The sequence below is a fragment of the Numida meleagris genome, chromosome 25 (assembly GCF_002078875.1).
Source record: "Numida meleagris isolate 19003 breed g44 Domestic line chromosome 25, NumMel1.0, whole genome shotgun sequence".
NCBI lineage: Eukaryota > Metazoa > Chordata > Aves > Galliformes > Numididae > Numida > Numida meleagris.
In genome coordinates, this window is record NC_034433.1 from 1,298,106 (window position 1) to 1,308,659 (window position 10,554).

At 59.3% G+C, this 10,554-nt stretch overlaps 1 protein-coding gene across 1 annotated transcript; it reads right to left on the reverse strand.

Annotated features, from left to right (window-relative positions):
* PSMA5 (proteasome subunit alpha 5) lies at nucleotides 1,556–10,394 on the reverse strand. Its single transcript, XM_021376944.1, has 9 exons — nucleotides 10,240–10,394; nucleotides 9,258–9,324; nucleotides 8,031–8,157; nucleotides 7,015–7,082; nucleotides 6,380–6,487; nucleotides 6,223–6,281; nucleotides 5,278–5,380; nucleotides 4,070–4,156; nucleotides 1,556–1,838 (listed from the first exon to the last, which is right to left on the reverse strand). Exons 1-9 carry the CDS (start codon nucleotides 10,266–10,268, stop codon nucleotides 1,761–1,763), a joined length of 726 nt encoding a protein of 241 aa, XP_021232619.1. The 5' UTR covers nucleotides 10,269–10,394; the 3' UTR covers nucleotides 1,556–1,760.

The window sequence follows — 10,554 nt, forward strand, 5'->3', positions numbered from 1 at the left end:
GGCCTCGCTCCGCCTCCTCGCCCGTCCGCCACGCCCCATTGGTTGACGGAGCCCCGCGGCACGCCCCCTCGCCGCGCCCCCGCCGGTTGGTTGGTTCAAAGGGACGTCGCTCAACGCCGGCGAACCGCCTTCTCCGTGATCGCGTTCCGATTAGCCCGCTTCCTTGTCAATCATCGCCGTTCTCCTCTCGCGATTGGCTCCCGGCGCTAGTCCGATGGGCGCGAGCCCGCCCCCCTGATCCGGCCTCTGGGCTCTAATCCACCTAGCGACAGCCCTCTGATTGGCTGCGCCTGGGGGGCGGCCGAGCGATTTTCTGATTGGTCGAGGCGACAGGTAGCTGGGCGTGGGGGCGGGGCGGCGCTCCTGGGTTTGGGGTAAAACTCCTGGTTTCGGGGGCACGAGGCATGGGGTTTGGGACACAGCTCCCGGTTTTGGGGTACAGCTGGTTTGGGGACATAAATCGTGGTTTGGGGGGGGCACAACGCTCAGGCCGGGGCCGTAACACCCGGTTTTGGGCACGGCTCGTGGCTTTGGGGCTTAGCTCCCGGTATGGGGCACAACTCGGAGACACAGCTCCCGGTTTTGGGACGCTGCTCCAGGCTGGGGGGGGGGGGGCAAGACTCGTGGTTTTGGGGGACAGCACCCAACTCCAAGACTCCCGGTTTGGTGGCACCGCACCCGATCTGGGGGCAAAACTTCTCATTTTTGGGGCACAACTCCTAATTTGGGGGGCACCGCCCCTGGTTTGGGGCACAGCTCATCTCCCAGAGGCCATAAGAAGCCCTCCCGGGGGACAACCCCCCCCCAATGCCCCGCTCTGCCGCCCCCCATCTGCCCATAGCAGGGCACAAAGGGCCATTCTCTGCCACGGGGCCGGGCTGGAAGAATCGGCGTTTTGTTCCCTGGGACACAAACAGGGCGAGGAGCAGCACGGCAGGGAAGCAGGGGACGGGGCAGCAGCCCGAGCCAGGCGCAGGGAGGCAGCCCCAAAGAACAAAGTCCACGGGCACCTGCAGGGCTGGGCGCTGCCCCTCGGCTCCACGTGCTGCTCCGCGAGGGAACGGGGCAGGGACTCTTCCTGCATCTGCTCGGCAGCAGCAAGAGGGGAAAAAAAACGAACAGAGGGGTGTTTTCCCCTCTGCCAACACAGAGGGTGGCAGCTGCGAGAGCAGTGCCAGGCAGTGCCGGGCTCCATCCCCGCTGCTCCTTCGGGGTGAGAGGCACGGGGTGAGCGCACGCACCGAGATCCCGTCCTGGAGCTGAGCGCGGGGTCCCTGGGGCTGTGGGTCCGGAGCAGCAGCGTGGAGGTGTGGGGCAGCGCTGGGCCGTGCTCGGCTCTTTGCCACGCCTGCACCGAGCGGCAGCTCCTGGAGGACGAGGGTAGAGGCAGCTGCGGGAGGGAACCGAGGGGGGGGGGTGCTCCCCCCAGCACCAAACCGGAGCGCTGCGTCCTCCACGAGAGGGAGACTCGTGCCCGGCCCATGTAGGGAGCGCAGCCCCGGCTGCTGCTGCTGCCCCGTGCTCAGCCCCCCAGCCCCGCACGAGGAAGCCAGGCTAGAGTAACAAAATGATTTATTGTCGTTTCCTCTTATTGTAGAGATCCGTTATGTACAGAGACTGTAAAAAAACCCTTAAGAGCCTTCTGAGAAGAGCGATTACGGATGCGGCTGGAAATAAAATCACCGGTACTGGAGGGAACTGCGGGTCAGTTCGCTTTGATCGGGGGGGGGGATGAGCCATCGAGGGAGCCCCTGTCCCTTTCAGATGTCCTTGATGACCTCTTCCAGCTCTTCTTTCGTGTACATGTGGAACTTCATCCCCGGCTCCACGGTGGCAAGCTGAAAGAGAAGGAGCAAGGGGTTAAGTGCGCCCGCATACGTGAAGTGACAGCACGGGGCAGGGAACAGAGAGCAGCCCCAGCAGACAGAGCAGCTGTTCCTTCCCGGCTGCCCGATCTGCCAGCCCAGCAAGATCATTGCAGCCTGTAACGCGCTCTTTGATTCCCTAAAATAGCAGCCTGCCGCAGAAATAGCTTTTAATTGACTCAGTCTCCTCATAGTAGCAGCGGCAGGGAACATGGATGGGGAAGGCTCAGGCCCTGCTGCTGCTTGCTGGGGAATGACGCCCTGCCAAGGGGAGCTCCTCACGCTGCGGCTCAGCCCCGCGCCTGCACCCCCACCTCCTGTAACCGTGGGCAGAGCTTTGAGAGGACAGGGCAGCAAAATGCTCAAGATTCACTCTGCCAAACTGCATTCCGGTCGCTGCTCAGCGGGGTGCACCCTGCACCTGCACGGTGCGTGACCTGGGTGGGGGGCAGAGGCACGGAGCTGGGCACAGGGCCCTGCCCAGGCAGCTGGGACACAGCACCGGGACGAGAGGGACTGGAGGAGGGCAGCGCTGCCAGAGGAATGCAGGTGGGACTCCTGCTTGCAGCCAGCTCGGGGCTCTGAGTGCTGCAGGAGCTCACGGGGATGCTCACAGATGCCCCCAGCACCGTGCTGGCGTCCAGAGAGCCCCGTGTGCATGGCTGCAGGGAGCGACACGGCCCAGGCTGCAGCTTGCAGGCTCACCCCCCCCCCAAACCCTTCCAGGGGCTGCTCCAGGTGCCTCACATCACACACGTGTGTGCTGAGCTGGCACCGGGCACAGACGGGCTCAGCAGCCAGCAACACAATGGGGAAATGCAGAGGTTCTGCTCAGCCTTGTCCACTTGACCCCGTGCCTGCACACCAAAGCTTCACCAAACGACTCCCTCACACCATTAATGTCAAAGCACAACGCTGCCAATGGATTCAGCTCCTCCATCACCACGTCCCCCCCCTCCCCCTCGCTGCGAGGCGGAAAAACCCCACACAATAGAGAGCAAATACAAAGTGGAGCACCGCACACTCGTGCGAAGCTAGAAAGCAAAGCGGCTCCTCCAGCGAAAGATTTTCGAGCAGAAGGGTGACGTGAGTCAACAGCGACCTTTTAATCCTCAGCACATTCCTCTCATGCTTAACCCCGACATGATTCCCCCATAGGTTCAAGCCCTGCCAAGCACAGTTAAGCCCTGTCAAACGGGGACATGCCGTAAGGATACTGTACATGCAGCGCTGCCTCAGTCCCCCCGCACTGTACGGCGCAGCCTCCCGAGGAGCCCTGAAGCTGCTCAGGACTGAGCTGCTCTGGGGTGCAGCTGGGGAAGCAGAATGCAGCCTGGCAGCGTTTCTGGGGAGCATGTGGGTCCTTCCCCCTCGGAGGAAGCCAGTTCACCGCGTCAGGAGAGCCTCCAGCAGCAGCAATAAAAGCAATGGGGTGCACACTTTAAGGCTGTTGGGGAAGCGGGCTCGCAGCGTGCCGAGGACAGGAATGGGAGAACAGCAGGAGTCAGAACGACGTGATTCTCAAAGGTCTAGCGTCTCATAGCCCGCCAGAAATAGAAGCAAACTCTATACGCCAGCCCTGCTCATCATCTCCCCGTTAGCACTCACGAGCTGGGACGGTTTTGTTGGGTTTTTTTTCTGTTAACCATTGGTACCTACGCGTTCAGCGGCGTCACGGCCCAGCCATGCAGGCTGCAGGGGACAGGCTCAGCTCTCAGGGCGGCCCCTGAGGGCACCACACACCTGGGCTGGGCTGAGCTCTGAGAGCTGCAGCTCGGCCGAGCGCATTTGCTCCCGGAGGCTTCACCTCTCCGGCCCCTTCTGCCCAAGGGATTTTTGGCGGCCATCCCGGACTGAATATAGCACGTCCAGGAGCTGTATAATTTTCATTCCTTCTAATATTACAAGCAGCAGGGGGAAAAAAAAAGAATGGCTGAACACAGGGGAAGAAGCAGCGATCCTGCTGGCTTCACGCCGGCTGGCTCTGCCCGTGTCAGGGCAGGAGGGGCCGGGCTCCCAGCCACCTGCAGCCCACCACAACTGCTTGCACCAGCACTCCCAGCCCAGCCCAGCCGACGTGCCCGGCTGCACGCACCCAGAAGCCCAAAGCAAGCTCCCAGTGCATCCCAGTCCTCCAGGCAGCGTGCTACGAGCGGGCAGTTCGGACCGCAAGACCTGCACGCTGCTCACGGAGCCCCAGTTACCTCAATGTTGGTTGCATTCAGCTTCTCCTCCATCACTTGCTTCAGGATGACGAGGGAAGATTTGATTGCTTCTTTCAGTGTCATGGACTGTAAAACAAACCACTGGCTTCATTGCACTGTTGATGCCCAAGCAAGCATTCATTCTGCCTTACCCCTTTAACTCCAAGAGCGTGCTGCTCTCCCTGCTTCTGCTCTCTAATCCTTTAAGCTGCCACCGGCAGTAAATTTCAAAGCTTATCAAGTTATCTACTGTATCAACAAGAGATCAAAGCACGCAGTCCAGGCGGGACGGTGACAATTTCAAGGATGGCGACTTTCTGCTTCTGTAAAACTTTTCATAAAGCTAAGAGCCGTTAAGCTGGGCACACAAACCTCCCCGTCAGGACCAGGGCACGAGGGTCCGCTTCCCTTCACCAGCTGCTGTCTGTCAAGCAGTGCCCCCACGAGCTCCAGGGGGAGCTGTGAAGAGCTGGGCTCTTGGTGCTTTAATAACATAAATCCCTGCATGAGGGGAGCTAGAGCCAGAAGGCTGCGCCGCATTGAGCCGGGGGTGATAGCTGTGTGTGCAGGAACTCTGCGCTGGGAGGATGGTGAACCAGCCACGGAACACAGAACTCTGGCAATTCTGCTGCTTAATTAGATTATTGAGGCTTAGGCTGGAAGTCGTCAAGGCAATCAACAGCATCAATTACGCTTTTCATTAGAGCATTTGATTTCCTTTGACACAAAGCAGGCGGCTCCCCTCCCACAGAGAGAAGAAAGTTGTTCTTGAATATCAGATATAGGACGAGGAGCTGCAGAACAAAAGCTGTCAGCGTCACTGCGCCCGGCGGAACAACGCCGCTGCCTTTGGTTCCTTAACGCTTCGGGCTGCACCCACACCGAGCCCTGATGCCGACGGGCCGTGCTCATGCAGCAGCTTTTATTTATAGAGCACTTCCTGACATGGACTCAATTATCACCTGCTGGAGGCAGAGCCTGGCACGCCGGGCACCGGGCTCGTGTTGCACGAGGCCGCCCGAGGGCCGCAGCCCACAGAGCCGCTGCTGCTTGCAGCACTCCTCACGCAGAGATCCTCCAGCAGCAGCTCCCCACGATATCTCATCACTGGAGCAGCTGCCAAGGCCTGAGCCCAGCCCGGCAGCCTCGCACAGCTCCTCGAGCGCGCCGCCCTAAGTCAGGAGATGTCAACCCGGCACAGCCTTTACCTTATGGTAAACCTCCTGCAGCGAGCTCTGCGCGCCTTCCGAGGCGGAGCCGATGGCTCTGGCATCGCACTGAACGAACGTCCCCGAGGGGTCCATGTGAAACCTGCAGGGAGCACAGGGGTCAGCGAGCAGAGGCACGCTGCATCCTGCACCAGGGCTTCCCCCCACGCAGACCCACGGCCGGGCTGGGCCCCTCAGAGCACAGTGCTGAGCTCACTGCAGCTGCTGGCTGCGCTCAGCCTCCTTCCCACACGCAGCCCTGAGCTCTTCATCCCCCTCCTGGTATTCAGGGACCGAGGGGTGAGAAGCGCTCAGCACTCCTCTGCTGCCCCACGCTGGGCTGGTAAGCCAGGAGGGAAGCAGAAGGCGCTGACGCTGCCCTCCATGCTCACAGCAGAACGTTCCCCCTCCATTTTCTTAAACCAAATCACCAGGTTTTCACCACTGCTCTCAGCATGGAGACCAAGGGGAGACTTTTTTTGGGCTGGCTGTGCCGAGCCGCTCCCACCTCCAGCAGAGGCTGCGTTTGAAGCACACGAGTTCAGGTTTCAAGCACTCCGCCTCCCCGAGGTATGTTACAGGCAGATATTATGTTACCAGGGCTGTGCTAGTCCTTTAGGGAAAGGTAGGAATAAACTCAGGACAAGGAGAGCTTCAACACCTCCCTCCCACCCAGGAAACCACCAGGAGAGGAGCAAAGGTTCCCTAACCACAAAGCATTCCCTTCAATCCCGAACAAGCAGCCTGCAATCACGCTGCCGTGGCCACTGTTCCACAGGGAAGGCTTAAATGCATTACCAAACACGTCAGGTACATAGCGGGATAAACCCCAAGGGTTTGGCTTATAGAAAACCACAGGACCAAGTCATTAAAAAGCCCTTGGTGGTTTCAATTGGAGGTTTTCTCTCTTCCCAGAGCTGGTCTGGATCACAGAGCAGAACTTACAGCTGAGGTCCCTTCTCATCGACTCCTCCGAAAAGCAGCGCGACACCGAACGGACGAGACTGCAACAGAAAGCAGCCAACAGGTCAGGCAGGGCCGAGGGCAGAGTCAGGGGGAGACGTGGGAGGCCCCTGGGGCAGCCCAGCCCCCAGCTACGCACCATTGCACCAGGGTCTGCATCCTCCTCCCCGAACTGCAGCGCCAGGTTGGACACCGCCTGCGTCACGCTCTCCACGGTCATGGTTTCGTTGTAGGTGAACCAGTGATTCTGCAGGAAAACAAGGCTCGGGATCATCGCTCTGCTCCCCAAAGATGACGGTCCTGGACGGTTCACACGCTGCTCTGGAGCAACGCCCCAAAGAGAGCTTTGCCCCAGCCCCTTGGGACAAGCAATGCACACAGGGTGTGAGGTGTTCAGCCACGAGATGGAAGCACCAAAAACAGCATTCAGTGCAGAACGAGCTGAGAAGCATGGGAGGGGTCCCCCAGAACAGCTGGGGACATTGGGTACCAAGGAGGAAGACAAGGGCAGAGCACTCTGCCCTCACACCCATGGCACCCGCTGAAGGAACGGGGTGAGATGCGGCGTAAGATGCCCACCAAATGTTCCACACAGAAAAGGAAAGGAAAAATACAAAGGAGAAAGCAGCTGTGTGTGCTGCAAGAGCTCCACGCAGGAAGCCAGGCTGAGCACAGGCCTCCTGCTCCCACCAGCTCCTCCAGGGTAACAATCATCCCACACCAGGGACGCCCCCCAGCACTGACGCTGTTGTTTTGAGAAACGTCAAGTCTCACCTGAGTCTCCACTCTTGCTTTATCAATCAAAGTCTTGGCATCAGCTATTAAGCCGCTCATGGCACACCCTGGAATCAGAGAGGGAAACCGTGAGGCATTTCATCAGCGATTTGCAACCAGACTTCCCACCACCCACGGTGCACACAGCAGGGCCCCGCGTGGGAGCAGGCAGCAGCTCGCTGCAGAGCACGGGGTGGAATGGGGGCAGGCAGAGAGCGAGGCAGCAGCGCTTCCCACCAGCAGCACGCGCCGGGCTGGATGCACAGCCAGGTCCTCCCAGTGACACCTCCCACCCAGCCTAGATGTGAATCGGTTCAGGGAGACCCAGCTGAGGTCTCTTCCACGAGCAGCTAACAGCCACAGGAAGGGGAATGTATTCCTCCTGCTGCGGGGTTCGGGAGCTGCTCCTGGAGGAGCTTGCAGCACAGAGCTGCTCCCTGTTCTGAGGGCTGCACCACAAGCACACAGCAAGGGGAAAGCAGACTCTGCAGGAGCTCCGAGGCTGCCATGACCCATCTCCTCAGCAGCGTGGGTATTTTGCAGCTCTCCTGCTCTTCACACTGACATATTTGGTAACGAGAACTTTGTGGGCCCCCTCGGTGCAGAGGCTGCTGCGAGCAGGGGTACAGGCACCAGTGCTCTGAGAGAACCTGGCCTCCAGTCAAGCCTTTACATTGCAGTAATTCCCTGCCCTCCCAGATCTAATTTTGGGATGAGCTTTCATCAGGGAGGTCACAGAAGCTGGGGGTGTTTCAGCTGCCTCTTCCTACTCCTGTAACTATGTCCTGCTGGCCTGCAGCCTGGAAAACCAGGGAGCAGGACCTGGTGCTCACTGGGAGAGCTGAGCATTCCCACTCGGATTGCCAGAGCTGCCTGCAGGAAAGGCTTATTCTGAAACACAGCTTCTGAAACTCACGGGGACAGAGCTTTATTGCATGTGTTTACACACACAACAGCAATTTGATGGACGTCCTGGGGAGGGGAGGAGGGGGAAGCAGAAGCACACTTCTCCTTACCTATATGAGAATCTATTTCTACAATCTTCTCAATGCTGCTGGGCTCCATGAGCGGGGAGGTGATCCTCTTCTCCACAGCCAGGCACACGCCCTCCGAGGTCTGGATCCCGATGGCCGTAGAGCCAAGCTGAAAACAACCACAGTCACCACTTCCATTCCAAACAGGGTCTAGCAGTGACACCAAGCATTGCTGTACCATGCTCGTGCCAGCCTATGCTATTTGTAGGCACGTTGTTTTGGAGACAGACGCTTCAGGACAGAAACCTGCCGTGGGTAAAACTGTCCAGCCTGGCATGCCAAACTGAAAGCATTACAAGTGGCGCTGGGCAGACGTGAAGGGGAACGCCACGATATTTCCCCACTGATCAGTTCAGCAGAATCCAGCAGCTCCAGTTCCCAGGAGCAAAGGAACAAGAACATTCATCAGCTGAGAACACTTACAGGCTCAGAGAGGCCGCACAGTTCTGCAGCCACAGGTCAGCTTGCTCGCAAGCACGCTGCCTCCCACCTTCCTTGTCACGTTTTGAAATTCACCTGAGCAAACTGTGACTCACTCTGAGCTGTGACAGCAGCAAACTAAGAAAACGAAAGTCAAACTGGAGAGAGAAGAGTTGTGACTTTTTATTTTTTTTTTTTTTTTAAAGGGACACCACAACGCAGAGTGTAAAGTAACACTCCTTCATCTCAGGGCAGCAAAGAGAAAGCACAGTGTTCCTTTGCTGTTCAGGGAGTATTTATGGACATTAAGCACACAATGCTCTTGGTGCCAGCTTCTGCAGTTAGTCAGGTTGTGCAAGAACTCAAGACCTCTGGCTTCAAAATGAGCTTTGTTGATTTTGGGACTAGCACCTTTGGGTTGGGTTTGCTTTGCGGGTAAATATTCCAAGCTGCAGTGGCCACTGATGCTTCAAGTCACACAAAACAGATGAGTGGAGCTGCAGAAGGCACCACTGGGTGGAAGGAACTGAATGCTGGGACACAGCTCCTGCACTGCGAATTGAACATAAAAGGCTGGCAAAGAGCTGCTGGCAGGAGCAGCATCTATTGGGAAAGCAGTGCCTTCCTGCTCAGCGTTGCGTTGCTCTGGGAAGCCAGCCAAATCCTGCTTCGCTGCAGAGCAAGACCAGAGCACGAGAGAAATGAACCTGCCTGGCTTTTCTCTGACCAAACCCACTTTGAAAGATCACTTGACATCACAGCGTGACAGCCAGATTGCACTGACGATACCTTAATGGCCTCAATGGCATACTCCACTTGGAACAGCCTCCCCTCCGGAGAGAAAGTGTTCACGCCCCTGCAAGAACAACATCAGAGATAGTGTGAAAGGCAGAAAACTGAAGGCTGACAAGAAGTCATGCTGAGAAAGGACAGGTGACACAGGACGGCTTTGCACTCCTCACCCTAGCGGTGCTTGAATAGGGATGCTTAGGGAGAAGCAGAACGGCAGGAACCAGTGAGTTGGAGGGAAGGTTGTTCTCATCCCACTTTGCACTGAGGATGATGGAAACAGACCCCAGGCAGAAAGCCCTCTGGCACCAGGAGGCAAAGACCGTGCTGGCAGATGTCCCGCTGCGCCCTCCCCAGCCACCTCCCCAGGACCCCTAGGCCCCTTCCCAGCATCCAAAAACACTACTCAGACCGAGGGCTCCATCCCCACATGGAAAGCCCCAATGGGTTTTATGTAGCCTGCTGCCCCCACATCTGGGAAGGCTCACTCATAGGATCACAGAACGGTTGGGCTGGAAAAGATCGTCCCCCAACTGCCGCCGTGGGCTGGGTGTACCCCACCCGCTCGGGCTGCCCAGGACCCCAGCCACGGCCTCGGGCACCTCCAGGGATGGGGCACCCACAGCTCCGGGCAGTGCCAGCCCCTCACTAACGAGGAGGAATTTCCCCCCTGTGACCCCGGGGCGCTCAGCGCCGCGGTCCCTTGGGGCCTTTCAGCGGCGGCGCGGAATCGAAAGCGCTTTGTAAGCGCAGGACTCGCCGTACGCGGAACGGAATAAATCCAGAAGCGAGCCCGAGGCAGCCCCGCACGCGTTGGGAGCAGCCCCGCGGGATGAGGAGGAGCAGCAGGACCGGGCCGCAGTGCCCGCTGCCCGCTGCAGGGCCCCGCGGAGGCGGCGGGAGCAGGCCCGTGACTCAGCCGCAGGCCGCGAGCGGCGGGAGGAGCGCGGGAAAGGCCGACGGACGGAGAAAGGCCACTCACCGGTCGTACTCGGAGCGCGTGAGAAACATGGCAGCGGCGGGGGACGCGGGGTCGGTGCGGGGGAGGCGCGGCGGCGGCAGCGGAACCGGAGCCGCTCTGCCCTCGCCGGGTTCACATCCACTTCCTGCCGACTGCACGCAGCGCGCATGCGCCTCCCCACCCCCCTGCATCACTTCCCCCCGCGCCGCGGGCCCATTGGCGGGCGGGGAGAGGAGCGCGGCCAATGGGAAGGCGAGGAGGGCGGGCTCAGAGGAGAGAGAGGGGGAGGAGCCAAGGCGGAGGGGCGGGGCGAGGGCTGAGCGGCAGCGGAGCCGG

Bases quoted from the DNA above. Each gene is read 5' to 3' on its own strand.
- PSMA5 (XM_021376944.1), bottom strand. From the start codon at position 10,268: ATGTTTCTCACGCGCTCCGAGTACGACCG. The intron at 7,083-8,030 runs GTAAGGAGAAGT...CTCTGATTCCAG, and splicing joins AGAAATAGATTCTCATATAG to GGTGTGCCATGAGCGGCTTA. The intron at 1,839-4,069 runs GTAACTGGGGCT...CTTCTCTTTCAG, and splicing joins TGAATGCAACCAACATTGAG to CTTGCCACCGTGGAGCCGGG.